The sequence below is a fragment of the Rhinolophus ferrumequinum genome, chromosome 4, assembly GCF_004115265.2.
Source record: "Rhinolophus ferrumequinum isolate MPI-CBG mRhiFer1 chromosome 4, mRhiFer1_v1.p, whole genome shotgun sequence".
NCBI lineage: Eukaryota > Metazoa > Chordata > Mammalia > Chiroptera > Rhinolophidae > Rhinolophus > Rhinolophus ferrumequinum.
Window position 1 is genome coordinate 75,739,290 of NC_046287.1, and position 24,663 is coordinate 75,763,952.

The following is a 24,663-nucleotide window of genomic DNA, read 5'->3' on the forward strand; positions in this document are numbered from 1 at the left end:
GGACCTGGGGATGGGCAAATTCATAATTTTTAAGTGTTGAGTTAAGAAATTAGAAAACATACATACATGGTAAGTAAACTTTTGAAGTGAAAATTTAATTTGTTTGACAGGGTCTATTTCAGTCATAGTACTAGGAGAAATCAGTGGCATTTTAAAGTGCTGGCACTGATTTTGATTTTTCCATAGGAGCTATATTTGTGATTGAGAATCTGGATTATGAAAGCTCTCATGAATATTACCTGACTGTGGAAGCCACTGATGGAGGCACACCTTCATTAAGTGATGTTGCAACTGTGAACGTGAATGTAACAGATATCAATGATAACACCCCGGTGTTCAGCCAGAGCACGTACACGGCAGTGATCAGTGAAGATGCCGTTCTTGAGCAGTCTGTCATTACGGTGTGTATTTTTTTCTTTTTCTGGGTCTCTGTAAGAGGTTTTTTTTTTTTTTTTTTTTTTTTTTTTAAGATTGATCCTGTTTTGGTAGTGGACTTACTTGAAAATAATTTGAAGATAAGGAAATGTCTTTGGTTATTCCAGTCAGTTACTGACTCCATTATAAGTAATTGTCGTCTAGCAGCTAGCTATTGATACCAGAAATTCAAGACTTCTGTCCCTTCCTTAGCTGTGTCCTAAACAAGAGCCTGATATTTCCTAGGTTATGGCTGATGATGCTGATGGACCTTCCAACAGCCACATCCACTATTCAATTATAGATGGCAATCAAGGAAATCCATTTACAATTGACCCTTCCAGGGGAGAAGTGAAAGTGACCAAAATTCTAGACCGGGAAACAGTAAGTGAAAAAGTTTGGCTTAAATTGTTTACAACTTACCAAATAACAACTAGAAGTGCCTTGTATTCATATTTGCTGGACATGATGGGAAAGACCAGAAGGGTAGAACCGGAACTGGGAAGCAAGACATAAATACTTGAAAAGCAATTATAGTTTTAATATTCTCAAAAACGTAACAGATGTGTTTCATACTAATAGGAAGTTTGGATAATAAAAGTTTGTAGTCAAGAAGAAATTGCTGATGACTCCAGTGTTTTGAGACACTTCATGGAACTAGAAGCTAGATTTTAAATAATAGCAAATATTTTGAAAACCATAGGTGTTGAAAGAAGGGAATTCCCTGTGAGAAATTACTTGAGCCGAGGCATGGAGAAAGGAAGACTTGGGTTATACATATTTAGGTGATTTCATTCAGTGATATCGGAGTAATCTTACAAAGAAGTGGGGAGGTAAGATAGAAAGGTGTTTCAGGAACAGATTATGGGCCACATACAAAACCAGGAACAGAGGTCCAGACTTGATGCTGTGGGCTTGAAGGAGTTATTGAGTATTCGTGAGCCCAGGTGTGACGTTACCAGAAGGCATAATTTGAAAATGAGTTGTACATAGGTCCAGGTGTTGTTTAGAGTAGCGGGAGACCAGGGAGGTAGGAAGACCAGTGACAGTCAGTGGTAAGGCAGCCAGAGCCTAAATTGAGAAAGGAGCAGTGACAACGGAGTGAAAAGACAAATGCAGAAACTTCGTAAGGGGAAAATTAGAATCCACACAGCTTAGACGTGGCGCTTCATAGAACGCAGTGGTGTCAGATGACTCCATTTTTTACAGTCTTGTTGGGACTGGGTCGTGCCATGAAAGAAGAGCAGGGAGGTCATGAGGGTATATATAAACTTGGCTCCAGGAGAATTTGTTGAATGTGGTTTTTGATACACTGATTTTTAGAGGAAAATGACATATTAGGGTAAAATTATTCCGACAGTATTTGGAGGTTTTAGTCAAACTTAAGACTTGAAAGCTGGAAATGCAGATATGGCACATGCCTCTGGAGATATAGAAGTGATCTGAGGTGTTGAGATAAATGGGAACAAAGGAGAGGCAAGCCAGGCTGAACTGAACATCCATCCATCCATCTTACTATCCATTCGTCCATCCACCAGCTCATTCCTTCACACAGACAGGAAGGAATCTGCCTCAGAGAGGTGAAAAAGTGAAGGAGAAATGAAGAAAGCCTTGGTTTAGGAAACTAGAAGATAGTAAAGAATACAATGTTGGAGGAATAATGGGTTAAATCTAAAACTAGAGGAATTGGGGGCAATGGTGATGAAATATCTCATTCAAGTCTCAATTCTTTAATGCCTTTTCTGACCTGTTGTTTTTGAGCATGGACTTTCCAAGAGTTTAGGAAGCACGACTCTTAGGTATAGAACTGTAGTACCGCTGGGCAGAGCAAAATTTCATATTTTTCACTGAAGAGCTTCTCAGGTCCTTTAACAGACTAATGTCCATTGTGAGGTAGCAGAGGAGATGGCTTGTGTTGTTTCCCAAACCAGCTTATCGTCAGAACCCGTTTTGGGAGGAACATATTGTCAGACTAATATTCTACAGAACATATTCTGGGATTTAGCCGGCATTCTCATTGCTTCCCCCACTCATTCTGGAAGAGGGTCCTTAACAAGGAACTCTCCTGGAAAAGAAACTACCTTACTTGACTCCATTTTTTTTGTAGGAAGTCATGAAGAGATCATCTTGGGAGACTTAGACAGTTGACTACAATCCAAGTGTACAATTATTGTGAGAAGGTGATCTAGAGTGTCCCGAAATGTTGAACATCAGTAAGCGCTCAGGGTGGGAAACAGCTTCACGCCTGACTACTTCTGTCGGAAAGGGCTATAGGAAAGGTTGCCTTCCTAGTTACTAAAGTAACAGGGTCTGAGATAATGTTAACATTTTCTTCTCATCATTTGCATTACTTTTCCGTCTTAATTTCTGTTAGTAGAGCTGTACGTTTTTAAAGTTAGAATGCTTTCACAGAATGAGTATGTGTTTGAAAGGCATCAGAGAATCTAGTCACTATTGGTAACTTTTTCTGTTGAGCAAATACGGTCCATTTTGTAGATGCATTATTGGCAGTGTACTTGTCGGTTAGGGAATTGCCCACGTACAGGACACAGCAAATGATGACAGGTTTTCAGAGCTTCCATTCCAGGTTGTCAGGAGTATACTTCTGATTAGACCCTGTTCTTCGGCTTTGTGAAAATGGATATGCCATCCATCTCTTTGTCTTGTCCCCAAAAAGATTTCAGGTTACACGCTTACTGTTCAGGCGTCTGATAACGGCAGTCCACCCAGAGTCAACACAACTACGGTGAACATCGATGTGTCTGATGTCAACGACAATGCTCCTGTCTTCTCCAGGGGAAACTACAGTGTAATTATCCAGGTAATCTTGGGGTGCTGAAGGGTTCATTGAATGCAGCCCTTTTGAAAGGAGTTCGTTCCTTGGCTTCAGCTGTTCGTTTGAAATGTCTTTTCCAAAGACTGTGTTTTAGAAAAATGAGAAGAGTGCACAATTAGAGGGGTCTCCATCAATAGTAAAAGATGAGCATTTTCAAGATGCCACCAAGCTTTTATCTCTCTTGTTTTTGTTCTTTGGTTTTTTAAGATACTCTCATTAGCTTAAGTCTTAATCTTATCTTTGGTTGTCCCTGCTTTTCTTTCTTGGCCTCACTCTTGCCCCATCTTGACCTTCCTCCTCTCTCCCACTCCTCCAAACACCACCACTTCATTCCTCCCCCTCTCTCACCCCTTCCCTTACACTTTGTTATGCATGTCTCATCGCCTGAGTCCTTCCTCCCCCATTTCCCCTGCTCCCTTCTTCCCTCTCTCGTCCTCATCACAACCCTTTTCCCCCACGTCTTCTCTGTCTTCCTTTCAAGTGGAGCAGCAATAAGGGTTTGTTTTCCATATGCTTTATATTATAGAAAACTTGCAAGTGTCTTTTACCATAAAGATTGAGTTTTGTTGAAAGTTGTATGTATTTGTGTGTTTGTTCTGTGCAGGAAAATAAGCCTGTGGGTTTCAGTGTACTACAGCTAGTAGTAACAGACAAGGATTCTTCTCATAATGGTCCGCCCTTCTTCTTTACTATTGTGAGTGGAAATGATGATAATGCATTTGACATTAACCAGCAAGGATTCCTCCTGACATCAGGTGCCATAAAGAGGAAAGTGAAAGATCATTACTTACTGCATGTTAAGGTATTAAATTTTTTCTGTATGATTTTATTGTGGATTCATAGAGCTGCTCTGATGGTTATCTTCTTGTATGGAAACAGCTTACATTTTATGAGAAAATTTTTAAAAAGTATAGAATCTGGTCTGTTTTTTGTTATTTTTCCCATGGCTTCATGTTTATCCCACTGCACTTTCAGGGGGCTCATAATTCATTTGGGTACTTTATGATAGACATTGATAGAGCTTAAGCTTCAATACAAATTAGTCAAAGGGCTATAAAGCAGCATATATCATTTTCCTTGATATGCTTCTTAGGTGGAGAACTAAATATCTGATATTGGTCATTTTTTAAGAACTTGAATAATGTTAATATGTTTTTTGTTAAGAAGTTTTAAACAATGACATAGATAACGGTGATTTTTTTTTGTTTTCTCTTTTCTCCTAGGTGGCTGATAATGGAAAGCCTCAGTTGTCATCTTTGACCTATATTGACATCAGGGTTATTGAGGAGAGCATCTATCCTCCTGCAATTTTGCCACTGGAGATTTTCATTACTGCTTTTGGAGAGGAATACTCAGGCGGTGTCATTGGGAAGATTCATGCAACAGACCAAGATGTGTATGACACTTTAAGCTACAGTCTTCATCCCCAAATGGACAACCTTTTCTCTGTGTCTAGCACAGGGGGGAAGCTGATAGCCCACAAAAAGCTAGATACAGGGCAGTACCTTCTCAATGTCAGCGTCACAGATGGAAGATTCACAACGGCAGCCGACATCACAGTACACGTCAGACAAGTAACCCAAGAGATGCTGAACCATACTTTCGCTATCCGCTTCGCCAATCTCACGCCGGAAGAGTTTGTTGGTGACTACTGGCGCAACTTCCAGCGAGCGTTACGGAACATCTTGGGCGTGAGGAGGAACGACATACAGATTGTTAGCTTGCAGCCCTCTGAACCTCACCCCCACCTGGATGTCTTACTTTTTGTAGAGAAATCAGGTAGTGCCCAGGTATCAACAAAACAGCTTTTGCACAAGATTAATTCTTCCGTGTCTGATATTGAGGAAATCATTGGTGTTAGGATATTGGAGGTGTTCCAGAAGCTCTGTGCAGGATTGGATTGCCCACGGAAATTCTGTGACGAAAAGGTGTCTGTGGATGAAAATGTTATGTCAACACACAGCACGGCCAGACTGAGTTTTGTGACTCCCCGCCACCATAGAACAGCTGTGTGTCTCTGCAAAGGTAACACCCATGAGTATATGAAAATAGGGGGTAACAGATGATTTCAGTAACAACCTTTGAAGGCTATACATTAAAGATCATTTTCTTGAAATCCCTATTAATTACTTTCCTTCCTCCCCTCTTTTTTTTTTTAACAAAGAAGGAAAATGCCCACTTACCCATCATGGATGTGAAGACAGTCCATGCCCTGAGGGGTCAGAATGTATCACTGATCCCAGAGAGGAGAGCTATACCTGTGTGTGTCCAGGTGGCAACTTTGGTCAGTGCCCAGGTGAGAGTTTATTGATGAAGCATGCTTTTTTTAAAAAAAGTCCCTTTCAGTCTTCCTTATCATTTTTTTCTTTATTGGAGTTGAAAAGTGTAGTAAAATTATCTTTATCTTAACAAATCAAACACAGCGATAAATAAAGCATAACGGTAGTAAGTTTTCTTTCCTGTTGTGTAATAACTCACCCCTGAGTTAACAGTTTGATGTGCTTGCATATCATTAGTGCTCGTATAAACACATAGCCCCATATGTACCGATTTATTGCCCTTTTTCTGTCACATCCTCTCTTTCTTAAAAGAGAAACTAAAAAGTTATCATATCTCATACAGTCCTCTTCCGCTTGCTTTTTCCTTTTCTTGACAGTATGTTATGGGCATCTTTCCAACTTAATACTAATGTAAACCTAATGCTTCTTAACTTTCTAGCATGGCTTGTACCATCATTTATTCAACATTTTGCTTACGTATAGAGAGATTCAGGTTGTTAAAATGTTTCCTTATGATAAAAAAAGAATCCTTATATATGTATACTTACATATAAGTGCTTACATTTCTAAAACTAGGATTTATTACATTAAAGATTAACTACATTTTTAATTTTTAAATATACCGTTATGGTAGTTTCCCAAAAAGTTAACACCAATTCCTATTTCTTCCAGTCATGTGTGACAGTCTCATTCCCCATTCTTTGGCCAGTATTGAAGGTTTTCAATTAAAAAAATAAATCCTCCCATCTAATGGGCATGAAATGATATCTAATTATTTTACTTTGCATTTCTCTGGCTACTTGTGAAAGTCGTCTTTTCATTGGCCTATGAGCACTTCTATGATTGGCCTGTTTGTATTCTTTACTTGGGTTATTTGTCCATCTCTTATTTTCATGTGTATTATGAGTTAAAACATTGTCTGCATTCTGCTGTCTGTATATTACTGATTTTTTATTTGTTCAATATTATCTTTTGTCATTTTGAAATTTAAGTTTTATTTTGTCAGTTGTACATAATTTTACATAACAATTTCCATCTCTGGAGATTAATAATTATTTTCATCATTTTTGGAGAATTGGGCTTCTTTTATATCTAGTTTGAGAAGGTTTCCCAAACCACCTTGAGGATATATAAACATTTTCCTAAATTGTTTTCTAATAATTTTATATTGAACAATTTTTACACTTAGCTTTTTCATTATTTTAGAATTCACTTCTTTGTGATGCAGCAGTCTAATTTATTACCTTCAAAAAGGAGGTCCAGTTATGCTATACTGTTTATTAAGCAAATAAACATTTCCCATGGAATTGAATTTTATGTTCTAATCTTAAATAAAAACTTGTGTCAGTCTCTGAAGAGGATGCAATCACACTTTTAAAGATATGCTTAAAATTGGTTCTGATTTATTTTTTCCTCTCTATGATTCACAGGGAGTTCATCTGTAACATTTACTGGAAACAGCTTTGTGAAATATCGTCTAAAGGAAAATGAAAACAAGTTAGAGATGAAATTGACCATGAGGCTCAGAACGTATTCTGCTCATGCAGTTGTAATGTATGCTCGGGGGACTGACTATAGCATCTTGGAGGTATGTTTTTATACCACAGATTACGGGAGGCTTGAGAAATACTGATTCCATTTTATGTTCAGATGGTCCATTTTTGAAGAAAATAAAGGAAGCAAAATGGTTGAATTCCACATTTAAATATTTCATTGCTACTTGCACAAGTTTTAGACTGTGGAGTGAAAAGCTCTTTCTGCTCTGCAGTAACTTAGAAATTTATTCCTGTGTTTTAGTTGTTTACACGTGACAGTTAACATTCAAACTCTAAGTGATAATATGTCGTACTAATTTTGTGATAATTATCTTACCTACCTTTTAATTTTTTTAAACACGATTGAGTTTTGATTATGGATATTACTCAGTGCTAGCTTGGGTTGTTCAGTTAACAGTTCATTGTTAGTCACTTCCTTGATGCTTTTTTTGATGTGCAGTTGGCACTTGAACTTTATATCCCCAAGAGGTCAATTTTTATTATTTGTACAATGAATAAAGAAGTGTGTATTCTGTAGTACTTAAACACAAGGCCTTACTGACTTTCTGTCTTCAATTTCCATACATACCTCTCCTTTAGATTTTTATCGGAGACTATAACTAAAGATTTTATGAGAGCAATGTGAACAGTAACTGTTTTTGTCGTAGATTCATAATGGAAGACTACAATACAAATTTGATTGTGGAAGTGGCCCTGGAATTGTCTCTGTTCAAAGCATTCAAGTCAATGATGGACTGTGGCACGCAGTGTCCCTTGAAGTGAATGGCAACTATGCTAGATTGGTTCTAGACCAAGTCCATACTGCATCAGGCACAGCGCCAGGGACTCTGAAAACCCTAAACCTGGATAACCATGTGTTTTTTGGTGGCCATATCCGTCAGCAAGGCACAAGGCATGGAAGAAGTCCCCAAGTTGGTAATGGTTTCAGGGGTTGTATGGATTCCATTTATTTGAATGGGCAGGAGCTCCCTTTAAATAACAAACCCAGAAGCTATGCCCACATTGAAGAATCAGTGGATGTGTCTCCTGGGTGCTTACTAACAGCTACAGAAGACTGCTCAAGTAACCCTTGCCAGAATGGAGGCATTTGCAATCCGTCACCTACTGGAGGTGAGCTTCATAGTGGTACCACTTTTAAATGTTACATGTGTGTGCACTTGAGGGGGAGTTGCCCAAGTATTTTTTTCTCCTCTTTTTATTAAAATATTGTCAGACATTGTATCCGTGTTGGGATCGAGTAGTATGTGTTATAGGAGAGCAGAGCAGTGCTTAGAATTCTTCCCAGAAACCAGGCTGAAGGGAACAGTTTCTCTGCCTGTTGAACTCCTGCAGTCACCTTGCATTGTATTTCTGGATATGTCTCATTCCGCGCCAGTAACCACTGGCAAGCCACAGCTAATTCTGAACTCTTCTTCCAACCAAGTAGATAGTGACCCGCTGGGATTTAGAATTGGCATTACTTAGTTCTTCTTGAGTGCCCCTTTTATCCAATGACCCAGCACAGAGGGACTGCTAGTCTTGCTAGCTAGAGATGGGAGTATTGATTTTTCACAGGGCCTGAGACCCTTCCGGAAGTGTTGCCATACCTGTCTTGAAGCCCTACATAGTGAGTACTCTGTGGCTTCTGTATCCTGGACCCATTTGTCCACTTCTCAGTCATAGAACCCAGTTATGAAAATGACAGTCATCCTGCCTGATAAATAGATGGTGTGTAATGGATGGAACAAAAATCGAAATAACCTTTTAATTAAGAGGGATTTCAGAAGACTTTGGTTTCCTGTTGTTTCCTTTGGAACGTGTCTATGCATTCTATATGCCATGAGTAGGCCAGCTTACCTCAAAGTAATACTGAACAAAAGTTTATGTTGTGTTCCTATTACCTGTCCAAATCGGGTCAGCATGGAGGCTGTCCTCATAGTGACATTAGGGATGACACCGAGAGAGGCCAACATGGTCAGCATAGCAGGAGGAAGGGAACCTGACAGCCACATGCCAGCTCCTGAAGCTGCTCCCCCAAAGAGCCCCATTTCTTATCCAAAGAACATCCCACAGCCATGACCAACCTCAGAGGTGGTGAGGAAGTGCCGTGCTACCATCTTCCCCAAGACGGATAGTTGGAAATAGTCTCCACAATGCCTAACTGTCACAGTCTTCATGAGATAAAGGATCTGACATTCTTTTTGCTCCTTTATACAAATTTGAAGATCACCTTTCTTAAAATGATAGTTTATAGTTTTCAGAGTGCCTTTCCATTTATTATTATCTCATTTAATCTTTAAAAGCTTTTGAGCTGCAAATAAATTGAGATGTTAAGTAATAAGTGTTGTCAATCTAATGGTCACTTTTATCCTACTCTGTATGGTTAACCTAGTAATTTTGCATAAATTATGATTAAAATTAATTATGAGTTCTCTCTTCAGCTCTTTGTTCTGGTGATACCAGCGGTGGCTTGTTGATATAGACAAGTTTTTATCCAGAGGGAATGGGAATGTTACTAGTTTTTACAGGTCTTGGAGAACTAAATCGTCCCTTAAAATTAAAAGTAAAAACTGATATACTAGGACTTATTTTTTGAGTTATTAAATGATAGGACTTTTTTGTTCCCTGTTGCTAATTTAGGTTATTACTGCAAATGCAATGCCTTATACATAGGGACATACTGTGAGGTGAGCATCAATCCGTGTTCCTCCAACCCCTGCCTTTATGGTGGTACGTGCATTGTGGATAATGGAGACTTTGTTTGCCAATGTAGAGGATTATATACTGGTCAGAGGTATGTATAGTTTTCTTAACTTTCATAATTAACTATAGCATTGAAATTTTTTAAAGGTAGCCATGTATGTAAAACAGTTGCATTCATTTGTTAATGTTTTCTATTTTGCTATATTTATCTGCAGAAGTATTAGATTTATGCATGTTTTTTCCTGATTCTTCAGGTGCCAGCTTAGTCCATACTGCAAAGATGAGCCCTGTAAAAATGGTGGAACATGTTTTGACAGTTTGGACGGTGCCGTCTGTCAGTGTGATTCAGGTTTTAGGGGCGAAAGGTAACCAGCTTCTTCCAAGATTTATATTTGCACCTGTCTGTAGTGTTACATGGATTAGTAGATGCAACAAAAAACTTCATTAATTTAGACCACGTTGCTTCAGAATTTGATAGTTCTCATATTAGCTCCTTGTATAATTTCTCTCCTTAAAATAAAAAAAATACCGAGCAGATGAATATAATAATGTTTGAAAACCCCTTCCTCTCTATACTTTAGAGATATTATTTATAAACAAAGAATGTATGGGTTATTGCAAGCAGTAAATATTTGTGGAATGAGTGAGATTATTATGTCTTGTAAAACAGATGACTATATGGAGTTGTTACCTATCTTTGAGAGAGATGTCGCTGACGTTTTTTCTTAATACATATAAATAACTTTTAACAGCATCTAAAGACCTTTTCCAGCTCTCTGATTATCTTTTGTAATCCTTACCATAATCCTAAGAGGTGATCGTTATTTTTCACGGGAGCAAAGGGAGGCACCGAGGTGCCTGTTGTACACTTTAAAAGAGGTGGATTTTAGTTCCGGGTACCATTGCACCTTAGACTTTTCACCAGTTCAGTTGTGTAAGTGCCTAGTGCTGAACATTTAGATGAGCCTCACCATCAGCCTTGGGAGGCTTTAAGTGTGACCTGCTTGCCGGTATTCACATGTGGTTTGGCTCAGATAGTGGTTGTAGTCTTGAATTTTGCCATTAGTCACATGGTCTTAATCCATAAGTTGACTTTTTCCTAATTCTAGTCAATTAATACGTTGATATAATGGACAAAAATGTCTCAGTAATCTAATTTTAATGCCATCTGAGTTCGGGAGATAGTAAGTAGATACATTTTATTAAAGGAGGGAGGGTTTGAGAAGTGTCAGGTCGATCTACGCAAACATGCCCATTTGGAAAGGCAGAGGGGAGGGGACTTGCATGTGAGCTGCAAGGTAAGGGGAGGGTAAGGAGCTGTGGGAGGGTTTCAACTGGGAAAAACATTTTAAAATGGAAAAGAGAGTTTTCTAGCCTTTCACTTGTTTCACAGAACTGTCATATCTTCAAATAGGAAGATTTTCTTGAAAATTTAAGCTAGCCTGTTAGGACAGTTTACAGTATACCATTTATCAAAATGCACCTTTTAAATTTTTGGATCAGAATTAGAAACAAAATGATGGTTAAACTATGAATTTGATATGGTAGTCTGCTGAATCCTAGAAAAATGGTTAAATATTGGCTTGACATCATGTTTATCTCCCAAGTGTTGGTTGAAGGTATGGAATCCAATGATTAATTACACCACAAAAATATTTTTTTGTTGTAGTTACTGTTGTTGACGGTGTGTTTTCGGTCATTATGTTGGTTTCATTTTAAATATGTTATCAAGGAGGAATTAGTCTTTCATCTCTAAGAATTATAGGCCTGACATATTCTGACTTACACTGCAGATGTCTCTCCTCATTCTTGGCTTTGTTGGCAGGTGTCAGAGTGACATTGACGAATGTGCTGGAAACCCCTGCCGGAATGGGGCCCTTTGTGAGAATACACACGGCTCCTATCACTGTAACTGCAGCCATGAGTACAGAGGAAAACACTGTGAGGACGCCGCCCCCAATCAGTATGTGTCAACTCCATGGAATATTGGGTTGGCTGAAGGAATTGGAATTATTGTTTTTGTCATCGGGATCTTCTTACTGGTGGTGGTGTTTGTCCTCTGCCGCAAGATGATTAGTCGGAAGAAGAAACACCAGGCCAAACCTGAAGACAAGCACTTGGGAGCAAACACAGCTTTCTTACAAAGACCGTATTTTGACTCGAAGCTGAATAAGAACATTTACTCAGACGTACCCCCCCAGGTGCCTGTCCGTCCTATTTCCTACACTCCAAGCATTCCAAGTGACTCTAGAAACAATTTGGACCGAAATTCCTTTGAAGGATCTGCTATCCCAGAGCATCCTGAATTCAGCACCTTTAACCCCGAATCAGTGCACGGACACCGGAAAGCAGTGGCCGTCTGCAGCGTGGCCCCAAACCTGCCTCCCCCACCGCCTTCCAACTCTCCTTCGGACAGTGACTCCATCCAGAAGCCTAACTGGGACTTCGACTACGACAGTAAGAACCACTTTTTTCCGTCTCAATTACATGTCACTGAGATGAACGAGGAGGTTAAAAGTTCTGCCAGAGCTTCTGGTTGTTCAGGTCAAAATGTGGAGTCGTTGTTAGTGATAAATATGCTCAAACTCCGAAGACCTTGGTTATGATGTGAAAAACTTTTCCCGATGCCATGAGTCCTGGCTGAGCATTGTGGGTGTGATACTGTTTTAATTAAGGAATTCAGTCAGGTCACGTTCCAGGCAATGTGGAAAGATCATTTCAGTTTTGTAATTGATATGGTTTCTCAACTGTAATTTAGGGGGCTTTTTATGATAAAAAAAAAATATTTGGAAGGGCATTGGTATGATTGGAGTTTTTTGTTTTTTTTAAAAACATGGCTAGAATAAGTGATGGTATTTAATAGTAGTGGCCTAACGTCTATTTGATGCTTTTAAAAAGAGCCATATATACCATCTTAAAACAAAATTTTAATTCCCCATATTGCCTAATGATATCCATGGGCAGGTTTATGAAGGATTTCTATTTTGTGAAGCTGCAAGAGTATTTGTATGTTTGTGTTTGGTGTTTGGGGTTTTTTGTTTTGTTTTTCAGATGTTTCTCTTCTCCGTTCACTTGTTTTATTAAATAAGCCTCAGACAGCCTTGGTGTCATGCTTTGGGTCAGGGAGCAGCAGCAGTGAACAGAGGCCTCGCCCTCACAGAGCTCACTGTTTGCCTGTTGTCTCTTCCTTTTAGCTAAAGTAGTGGATCTGGACACCTGTCTCTCCAAGAAACCCCTGGAGGAAAAGTCTTCTCGTCCCTACAGTGCCCGGGAAAGTCTGTCTGAAGTACAATCCCTAAGCTCCTTTCAGTCTGAATCGTGCGAAGACAATGGTGAGTAGACAGAACCGTGAAACTCTGTGGTTGCTCGCTTACTGTTCATCACGCTGTTCACTGATATTATGTAACATCCTAGAGGCACCATCCTAGAGGTGCCCTTGTTACGTCTCAACATGTTTCCACCTCTTCCCTTGGCCCACTGTGCTACAGTGCCCTGGACATGCTTGCATGAACATCTGCTGGGGAAAATATTTAAAATATTCCTAATGGATACGTATTCGAACTGTAGCAACTTCTCAGTAATAGGGAAGAAAATAGAACTAATTGAAATAATTTTTACCTTATTGGCTAATCCTGTATTGACTTTTTTTTTTTTTTTTTACAACAGAAAATGTTATAGAAGTTGTGTGGGTTTTTAAAAAATCCTTATAACAACTTTCTTGAGCATGCAAAACAACACTCATTTACTCACTCTCACACTCTCACACCCCTAAGAGGAGACACCATAGTCTGCAGTGTTCAACTTCAGTAGCACCTTTGGTATTACAAGGTTTTATTTGTTTCTTCTCCGACTGCCCCCACGGCCTCAGCTCCCATTTGGATCAGAGCGTACTGACTGAGAGCGCAGTTTAAGAGATTGCTAGTAAGTTTGATTATCTTTCTAATGAAGAAAGTTTAACAGTGGGATCTTTGATGCCATTTGTGTTTATCTGATTTCCCTAGGGTTAAATTGCATTGATAACCAGCTTCTCTGTAATAACACGCACCAGTAGAGAAACTTGTCAATGTTCAGTAACACAGTACAGTGACTTTTTAGTACAAATTTTCAAATCTCAGAATTAGTAAAGTTGACTTTTTTTTTTTTTGCATAAAAATGTAATGTGTTTAAACATTTCAAATATTTTATTGGTGGAAAGAAATAACCCACTAATATTTATTTGTTTCTAAATCTGGAGTAATATAGCCCATAATATATCACAGAGTCCTTTTCCAAACTAAAGAGAGTCATAAATATGTTCTATTCATTTCTGATTTCACGCATGTTATGTATAATATCAAATATGCCTGTGTTTATTATTTAGTGATGGAGTATGTGAACATAGCTTTGCTTATTAAACCAATAACAGAATTATTTCTTTCATAAGGTTTAATTCTAAAATGTCATTGTTGCCAGTTTATGTAATAATTTATATTTTGATCCCTAAATGCTATTTATAAATACATTTCACAATTTGGTCAGTGTTTTTTTCCTAATTCTTTTTTCTGAAGCATCATTCTTTTTAATACTCTAAAATACTTTTAATAAATTATGATCAAATTAGTTATGAAAATTAATTGCCAGCTAATAATACAGTGTGAGGTAAAAACACATCTAGGAGTTTGTATTTTCATCTTTATCATAACTTTTATCATTATCAGTTGAAAGTTAAAGTCTATATAAAGAGTCTGTATTTAAATTATAATTTTTAGTTTTTTAAGGCTGTTGTAACAGATTACTACAAACATAGTGGCTTAAAACAAGATAAATTAATTATCTTATAGATCTGTGTTTAGAAATCCAACACTTGTGTCAGTAGGCTAAAATGAAGGTGTCAGCAGGGCTGTTTCCTTTCTGGAGACTCTAGGGAGAATTGGTTTCCTTACCATTTCCAGCTTCCTAAGGCTGTCCCCATTCTTGGCTCATGGCTTCTTCCTCCATCTTTGAAAGACGACAACATTGCATCTCGCTGGCCATTCTTCCGTAATCACATCTCCCTCCAACTACAGCTGGAAAGGTTCTCCCCTTTCAGTGACCCTTGTGATTACTTTGGGCCCACACAGATAATTCAGGAAAATCTCCCCATCTCAAGGTCTTGAACATAATCACATCAGCAAAGTCTCTTTTGCTAGGACGGTCGCATAGTCCCAGGTTCCCAGGATCAAGACGTGGATGTCTTTACGAGCCATCCTTCTGCCCACCACATGCGTACTTATTTATCTTGGCATAAATGCTTTAAGACAATCCGATACACAAATGACAAGGGAATTTACACAGGAACCAGCCAGGCAGACAGTCTGCATTTTTCTGCTGGTATGTTAGCTTACCAGCTGTTAATCCGTCTACAAAAAGACAAGAAATTTGGGCTGGGAGTACATAGAACAGAGACAAAGCCAATTTTTTTGTATTTATATTGCATATTTTACCTTATTATGTAGCTCTTTAAATTTCTTTTTTCCTTGAACAATGTATGAGTTTATTAAACGGACCCAGAAAATTGTCTTAGCAAGTTTTTACTCTTTGAATGTGAAGTCTTTTGCCCATGAGATGCTAAAATAAAGATTGTTTTGTCATGACTTGATCCATAATTGTAATTCTGAAGAAATTTATAGCTAAATTTTTTCCCCTAAATTACAATATAAGATGGTGACTCTATTCCTTTAATTGATAATAACAAATATATGGCTTGATCAGAAAAATCTCTGAGGTATATAACTAACAGAGAGAGTGCAGGAGTCATGCATAATTATATTGTGTAGTTCTTTTAAAGTATTCAGGTCACATACGTATTTAAATTATGAGGTAGAAATTATATAAAGAAATCCTATTTAATGCACTGTATTTGAACTAACTGAAGATTTTCCTAATTTACTCCTTTTGTACCTTTTTACAAGCTTCCATAGTGACTGTCATACACCTTGTCAGTGCCGTAGTTGACACGGTGACTAACGAAGGTATAGTCACAATGTGTGTGCTTTGTGTTTGTGTTACCGTAGCTGTCACTAGAGTAGCACTTTTGCGTATTGTAATGTTATAAACAATCATTGGTGGTTTTGAAGGGGCTGAGTACTTTTATTTTGTGCAGGTACGTGTATTCATAATCCAGATCCATTGCAAAAATATTTTCAATCTGTGTTATGTCTTTGTTATCTTTTGCCACTCGTAGTGAATTTACACAGACATCAGAAGTAACCCTTAGGATCCTGACAACCTGCCTTTACACAATATTTGGAAGTTTAGAAGTAATTCTGACTACCTAAAACTTTTTTAAGTGTAATAAAATCCTCTTCATATGAATAAGAATAAGACTAAATAATACACAGCTGACTCTTCACTTTTGGATTTTCCCGTATGTCTAACCAAGGAAAATGGTAGAACATGGCAGAAGGTAGTTTTTCATATTTGGTTCAGTGAAAAATCATTTAAAATGATGTTATAGTTATTTTGTACATCTGAAACTAATACAATATTGTCTGTCAACCGTAATTGAAAAATAAGTTTTTAAAAATTAAAAAAATAAAGTTTTACATATCTGTTTAAAATTATAAGAAAAGGAATAGACCACCTGCCTTAAATTACTTTAAATTAAACGAGCCCATTATTAGTGTGCTGACATTTGAATAATCTCAGGTGAATTGCACAGGCTAGTAGTTTTTAAACTATAAATCCAATTGTCTGGAGGGCTTGTTAAAAGCCAGTCTACTGACTGGTCCCAGCACTAGAGTTTCTGATTGAGTAGGTCTGGGTTGGGCCCTGAGAATTTGAATTTCTAAAACGTTCCCAGTTAATTCTAATCTCTAGGGATCATACTTAGAGAACCAGGGGCGTAGACCATCAAGAGTACATAAAGCTTAGGGGACCCTCTTTGCTAGGACATATACTCGTGTGTTTGTGAGGATTGAGGTGAGAAGGATGGTTTTCTGCCAGATGTGATAGGATGGGGCAAGGGTGAGGTGACGATTCAGTGTTACTGAGCAGTTACTGAGGAGACTGACACTTACTTTCCTGAGAAGTAGCAGGTTTTTGTTTGGTGAATCGGAAAGTAATCTGTATTTTGTCTAGTGAATTTTAGTTTTAACAGAGTCTAATATTTTAAATATTGATAGTTTAAAGAAGCAGAATTTAAACGGTTCTTTCTTTGCAATCTCCGTCACTGAAAAATATTTTTGGTGTATTAAGAAATATACATTGAATTAATATTGAAAGCTAGCTTAAATTTTAAGAATTATTGAGTGCCCATTTAGTAACAAAAATTGTCAGTCCTCTTTTTAAAAAAGAATGACTACATTTTTAACAGCCTTTTAAGAAAAGTTCTACAGATACATGTTAACTCAATACTGGCTTATTCATGTTTTTGGAACCACCACAGTCTTTTCAATTTTCGATTTAAAGTCCTAGAAGAGAACCATCAGTCAAATCTTATTTGTTCCAAAGTACTTTATTACATGGGTGTTCAAGAACATTGTAGAATGCATAGAAAGCATTTAGAAAAATCACTAAGGTAACCATATTTCTCCCATGATTATAACTTTCACAGTAATAAGAATCATGATGATAGCTTGACCTACATTATCTGACTTAATGCTCATAATAACCCTAAGGGATTTCCACCCCAAGTTCAAAGATAAGAACCTGAAGCTTAGCCAGAGTAAGCAGCCTGCCCAGGGTCATGTGACTTAACATGTGCTTTCTCTGACTTCATGCCTGGGTTCTGTGTATAAAATGAGAGCTCTGAAAGCGTGAGTGTAATTACAGATTTGGGGCGGGCTGCAGAATAAATGCAGCTGATGGCCTTGCCAAGGAAAGGTGAACACTGTAAATATCACATCATACACAAAGTGGGTAAGGTTTGGAGAGATTTTTCTTTTAGTTATTACAAGTATCTAAGTTCGTTCGTCAATATCTGTGAGTTTAAGGTATATTTGAAGGCTATAATGTGCTCTCAAGTAGGTGTGTATTACGTAGCTTACATGTATTTGGAGTATCACCTAAGTACCTGATGCTACCAAGTTTTAGGGAAAAAGACTATAGTATTTCTTAGTAAAATGAAGGTGTAATTTAACTTTCTTATCAATTTACATTTTATTAGAGCCTATATACTGTATTTTAATTATGGCTAACAAAATTCTGTATTTTCAGGTTTAGATTGCCAGAAACAAGGAAAACAAAGTAAAATAATGTCAGTTTTCCAGCAGAGTCTCTAATTCATTGTCAGTCGTCCTTTCCCTCCACTTTCATGTTCCATTGTGTCGGTGCTACGTAAATTTCTCACCCATTTAGAATTTTCATAGCTAAAGGCTTAAAGGCATGGTCCATGGCTGACTGGGCCTTTATAAACAGTTTGCATTGTATTATGTACTTATCTTTATTGCCTTTTGAGCCATCTGTTTTAATTATAAATGTTTTCTTTTCTCCCTACTCTGCCATCCAAAGAGTCTTTGGCTGCTCCTGACCTCAGCAAATCAAGAGGTGACTTATGCATGCCAGTTGTTCATTGATATTCACTAAAAAAATTGGTAAAGATTTCACCCCAGTGCTGACGTGCTTCACTTGCTCGCTGGGTGGATGCTCCAGTAACCAAGCACATCCCTGTTCGTGTACTGCATCCTAAATGTGGATTGTCTCACCTTTTCCTGTCGGTCCAAGGATTTCAATAATCCGAAGGGAGGGAAAAAAAACTATCCCTAAATTGGGAGGTTTTTTTTTTTAATAATTATACTATCATATTGTCTAAAATGATCTGTAGTCCTTGTAAAACTCACACAAATTGATTGTTGCAGTCTATCAAAAACGTATTACATTTTTCAGTGTTTGGTTGCATTTTGCTTGATTTGGAAGCATGCTTTGATACACACCTATATTAATATAGTTCATTGTTTTTCTTAGGGCTAATGAAAAATAGTATAATTTTTAATATTAATCCTGTATGATTATAAACGAATTTATTTTTAAAAGTTTTAGCATGCTAAAGATTGCTTTTACTATTTTAAAGAGTTGTATTAATTAGTATTTTTTTTAATAAAAAGTAGTTAGTTTAGATCAAGTGACATCTGATATTTTATTAATACTATATAGAGACTTCTTTCTGAAAGGACAGAATTTTTTACTGATTGTCTTAAGAGCGAACTAATACTCTTCTTCATTTAGAGCAGTGGGTTCTAAATTACAGAAGGAGAGCTGAAAGGATGGCTGGAATCATTTATAAAATGTGCATGTAATTTGGATGCTGGCATACTGCTTCTGTTTAGAACTCTCCATTTCCTTGTATATTAGGTACTGACATAAAACTCTTAAGTCCACATTTTAGAAATTGAGCCTAGAGGTTCTCAAAACTGGGTTGGGATTGGGGGATGTCTTCAAAGCAAAGACCAAGGGTGTTTCCAAATGGTGAGCTTATATGTGTTGTAAAGCCTTTGCACCTTTGTGCGTGTGATGTACTGAGCTCTTCTTCCATGGCACGGATGCTTGGGGGGAAACACTGAAATCTGTTGTTTTCTCTTGTACACAGGGTATCACTGGGATACATCGGATTGGATGCCAAGTGTTCCTCTGCCAGATATACAAGAATTCCCTAATTATGAGGTTATTGATGAGCAGACACCCCTGTACTCAGCAGATCCAAATTCCATTGATACAGACTACTACCCTGGAGGTTATGACATTGAAAGTGACTTTCCACCACCTCCAGAAGACTTCCCTGCACCTGATGAATTACCACCATTGCCTCCAGAATTCAGTGATCAGTTTGAATCCATACACCCTCCTAGAGACATGCCTGCTGCAGGTAGTTTGGGTTCTTCGTCGCGAAACCGGCAGAGGTTCAACTTGAATCAGTATCTGCCCAATTTCTATCCTGTCGACATGTCTGAACCTCAGAAAACAGGCACTGGTGAGAATATTCCTTGTAGAGAACCCTACGCTCCTTACCCGCCAGGGTATCCGAGGAACTTTGACGCCCCCACCGTTGAAAACATGCCCATGTCTGTGTACGCTGCCACAGCTTCCTGCTCCGATGTGTCAGCGTGCTGTGAAGTGGAGTCTGAGGTCATGATGAGTGACTATGAGAGTGGAGACGATGGCCACTTCGAAGAGGTGACGATTCCTCCACTAGATTCGCAACAGCACACGGAGGTCTGACATTCAAACTCCCCCCAAAGTGCCTGGACTTTAATGAACCTAGAGATTATATGAATGATCCTCTGCATTGTTCTCCGTAGCAGTGCTTCAGCGCTTTTCTTCGGTGAGCTAACGTGGGCATGGCTGCACTGAACCCCGCGCCTCTTGACATCTTAGCCATTTCCAGTGTCCTACTGTAATTGGAGCAGATTTATTTTGGCTGTGCCATTTCTGAACTTTTTTTTTTTTTGTATTTACATTTGTCTCTGTTAAAATAATGAAAGGAAATCAGTCCTGCCATCCTGTTAGCATGATTCATGTATTTATATAGATTTGATTATTTTAAATTTCCTGTCCCTTTTTTTGTTGTTGTTGTAAATTTTATGTACAGATTTGATTTTTTTCATAGTTTTAACTTGTTTTTCCATTTTGGTGGTGTTAGTGTCATTATCTAGCACCCTGATCTTTTAATATAACCAGGGTTTCATTGTATGTCCCTTTTCACTGAAGTTTGACATTTCATTAATACATTTCAATGTAGTCATTCATTTCTAGCTGTACATAGAATGGAAAAAGATCAGATCCATGACATGTCTTAAATGGGTTGTTGTATTTTAGAATTATAAACATTTTTCATTATTGGAAAGTGTAATGGGGACCTTCTGCATACCTGTTTAAAACCAAAACCATCATGACACAGTTTTTATAGTGTCTGTATATTTGTGATGCAATGGTCTTGTAAAGGTTTTTACTGAGAACTACCATTAGCCAGCCTTTCTTACTGACAATAAATTATTAATAAAATACTTTAGCTTTACTGCCTATTTTTCTTCTGTACTTATACTCCTGTTCTGGATTCAGTTAATGAATTAAAGAGAAGGATGGATGGATGAGTAGATAAAAGGATGGATATAAAAATAGCTTTTGTGGTTTAAATGTGAAACCTCTCAAGTTACCCAAACCAGGTGATACTTACAGATGGAGCCACTAGGTGGCAGTATATGGTTACGTGAAACTGCTCAGAACTCGAGGTATTAAGGTAAAAGCACATATAATATTTTCTAACTAAAACTTCAAAAAAGTTTGCCTTTATACATTTTTTTTTACTTTATTATTATTTATTGGCCATAATTTAAATGCTTTTATGGTTTTCACCCATGATTTATATCAAAAATAAAGTTTTTATGTAGCATTTTATCTTTCTGTTGTCAAAGAACACATCCTACTTCTATATGATTTAATGTGAAACCCAGAAGCTATTTCCCGTGGGTATTTATACAGTCAAATTCATCCATCCATCTAGCAAATACTTATTCAGTATCTTCTATGTGCCAGCCACTGTGATATAAATAACAAAGAATCAAGTGTTCTCAGAACTTTGGAAAAATACTTTTTCCCTGTAAGTAAATGCCTTCTTTAATTTTATCAAATACACAAACACAGACACACAGTTTAAACATCAAAGACATAAAATATGTACAACCAAAAAAAGGCAAATCATATTTTCTATAATCACAATTCTTCAAGCTGTTTTTTCCTTTCATGGTTTTAAGCATATCTTGTTTAATTCATGAGTCACTAATTTTAAGAATTGCCTATTGACTCAGGACAATATTGGAGGAAGACCACGTCACCTAACCTATTAGTCTCTTGTTATCCTTTCATTAGCAATAGCATAATTTTTTGATTAATCCATATACAGTGTTTTCATGATATAAATGTTTTGGTGATATAAATATTCACTGTTGAGCTCTAAATAATATATAATGTTTATTTGGATTTACTTTACAACTTTTTCTTAAACAAGTTTTATTTTTTTTTAAATTATGACATTAATTTATTCAAAAATATTTTTTGGTCACGTACCTCATATTATTACATGAACAGACTGATAAATTCCCTACCTTGGGTTTTACATGGCAGGGTAAATGGGTGGCAGGAGCAGATGGCTAATAAATAAAATACATCTGGAGTGATGACTACTAAAGAGAAAATTTGGTATTTGAGAAGAAATGTGTGATGGGTGGGGGATGGGAGGTTAAAATTTTGATAAGGGGTAATGCTGTATGATTATCTGGGAAGTGAGCATTCAAGGCAGAAGAATAGTTAATATAAAAGCCCCGAGATTGGAAAGTTGAGAAGGGGGGGACAAGTGTGGCCTTTCATGGATTTGTCAGATGCCTCTCAGTATATGGTGAAATTATTAAAAAATTGTTGCTATTATCTGTATGTCTTTCTTTGAAGAATCTCAGTTTTTCCAGAGGAGAGACCTTCCGTTTCCTCCTTGGGAAATATTGTTGCTCTTATTTTAAAGTTGGCTAGATAAGAAGACTGGCTGCATAATATTTCATAGTATGGATTTATAACTTAGGTATTATCTATTTTGCTACTTTTAAGATGTTTTCAAAATTTCACAGCAATCCCAACATTAACATCTTCATATATTCATTTTTGCTCCTCTTCTGGACAGATTTCTAGATATGTGGGTTATTTGTTTTCAAATACTACCTATAACATAATAAAATTCTAAAACTACAACATGAACGTTGGAACTTTTATAGGCATTGTGCTTACATTTCCTTAAAATCAATGGCGTGTTCTGCTCTGATATTGCTATGGTAATATTTTGCCTTTTCCGTGTCACAGTATATGTAGAAAATAATACTTTTGTGGCATAGTGGCATGAAGGGACAAGGCTGCTTTAAACCAGAGGTCCCAGCTGCGTATTGTCATGTCCCGGACAGCTGCGTATTGTCATGTCCCGGACAACTGCCCAGAGGGCTGGAGGATTGGCACCTCTGGAAAGCAGCTCTGGCATCGAGATCTCTGGGTAGTCTGTTCTCTCGTCTTGTGAATTCATTCTGTGAAAAATAGTCTGGACAAGAACCAGATCATCCTCGGAAAATCAGCTTTTAGATTCAATTTTCAGTAACTTCATACAAATGTAAAATTTAGGTCTGTAACCTATCATTCCTGGGAAATGACTCCACCTCCTCCTTCACTGCCTCCCAGTCTTTTAGTTGAAGGGCTCCCCTTTGCTACAATGTCCACTTTCACCCAGCCTGCTGAATCTGCTCAGTAACTTTTTGAAGGTCAATGTGGGCTGCTTTTTCTCTCTTGCAGACTGGCTTTCTGTGTATTGCTCTTCATCAAAGGCATTAGGTTCAATTTCAATTAGTGCACCAGCTAAGAGAAAGAGTTGTTTGTCAGAATTTAATTTCCTCACCAGCAGTTTACTGCCTCTACTGCAAGCAGAATGAACCACTTGAAAAGAATGACAAGTATTTTTCCCCCCCAAGAAAACCTCTGCTTGTGTGAATACTTAGGTAATTAAAGCGCTTGTCACTGTGCTGTTAGAAAGTGTGGCCATACAAGAGGCTACATTTTCAAATTATGCTAAACATAGAGGAGGAAGTAAATGTGTTACACATTTGAGTGAAAATGTCATTGTACCAAATATATCTTGGAAAGAGCTAATTGTGCAGGGTCGACATGGAAGAGATGATAAATATGAGCTCAGTGATTCTAGATCGGAGCCATTATCCAATCATCTCAAGGGGTAAAATGAAATTCTCAAAATGTCATGACTATTGCTTCAATTCATTTTAATGTTTATGGATATACCTAACAGTTTGGGGATAAGGAGAGAATATAGGGAAAGAAATAGATCTATCTAGAGGGTGTGTCATCCCCCTCATGCCTCTCTCAAAGACTGAAGCACAGTTCCACTTTATCAAATTTGCAATGTTAGCCCACCTGCAAATTGGGGTTACAGACATTTTTAAATGCTCTTGTGGTTTCTGTTTTTAAATTTTTTTACCTTAAAGAGTGTTTTTCCCTTCTTTCAAAAGTAAGTATACTTCAAATATTTTAAGATGGACAAAATGAAATTTTATTGATAAACCTTATTAAAAAGATACCTCTAATTAAACTGAATGTTCAAATGCAAAAAGGTTCTCCAACTAAAATCCCGTAATGGATTGAGATTGTTTTTAATAATTATAAGCTCTCAAAAATGCTGAGTTTTTACTTCTGACGGGGAATTTCACAAAATTTAAAAATACCCTCGGGTCATTGGTCACTGCAGTTCTTACATTTCACTTCCGTGCCACAGCTTGGAATCATCCCATGCGTCGGGAGATGTCCTCACACTGAGTGACAAGGCAAGGTTTGTTCTTCACCAGAAAAAGAACATTGTGGAGTCTGTGCACCAGGCTGAATTCTAGGAGCTTTAGCTACATAATCCCAACAACTGTCCTGGGGAGCAGTATCTAGTCCCATCACCCCCATTTTATATAAGGGAAACCGAGACATTTGTCCCTGATGACAAAGCTGGCAAGTGGCAAAGCCCCATTCTACCTTGGGGTCTGACGCCGGAGCCCACTCTCTTTACCAAGCCCTCTGCTGCACCCAACATGAGCCCTGCTTCATTCTGGTGGACGGTCTGTGACTGGATCGGACAGGAGTTCACCCCCCTGCCACCGTAGCTGTGCAGCCTTCAGGTTCAGTTGGCTTCATGGATCAAATTCAGTCCATTCTATAATAACTTGGCAGGAGAGCTGCTTTTTAACGCCAGGCACCAGACTGGTGCTTTTTAACCTCGGGGTACACTCAAACTCCCACACCTTCAGGTATCAGTGGAAGGTAGAGGTTGCAGCTTTTGAGTCACAGACCTGAGTTCAAAATTGTGCCCTGCCACTTATCAGCTCTCTGATAGGGAACCAACTACTGAACTTCTACTTAC

The 24,663-nt window shown here is 37.8% G+C and overlaps 1 protein-coding gene across 12 annotated transcripts in view; it reads left to right on the plus strand.

The window, feature by feature from the left end:
• FAT1 (FAT atypical cadherin 1) overlaps positions 1-20,725 on the plus strand; it is a 125,950-nt gene extending 105,225 nt beyond the window's left edge. For 3 of the 12 annotated variants that reach the window (XM_033104996.1, XM_033105001.1, XM_033104997.1), the window contains 15 exons: positions 187-401; positions 661-798; positions 3,092-3,235; positions 3,855-4,052; positions 4,474-5,275; positions 5,415-5,546; positions 6,960-7,117; positions 7,733-8,195; positions 9,705-9,858; positions 10,022-10,132; positions 11,593-12,224; positions 12,962-13,099; positions 15,698-15,757; positions 18,237-18,272; positions 19,312-20,725. In XM_033104996.1, coding sequence (XP_032960887.1) covers positions 187-401; positions 661-798; positions 3,092-3,235; positions 3,855-4,052; positions 4,474-5,275; positions 5,415-5,546; positions 6,960-7,117; positions 7,733-8,195; positions 9,705-9,858; positions 10,022-10,132; positions 11,593-12,224; positions 12,962-13,099; positions 15,698-15,757; positions 18,237-18,272; positions 19,312-19,940 — 4,010 coding nt within the window. In that variant the 3' untranslated portion in view covers positions 19,941-20,725. The other 9 variants (XM_033105000.1, XM_033105003.1, XM_033105002.1 and 6 more) reach the window with 7 other exon arrangements.
• Positions 20,726-24,663: the final 3,938 nt, after the last annotated feature.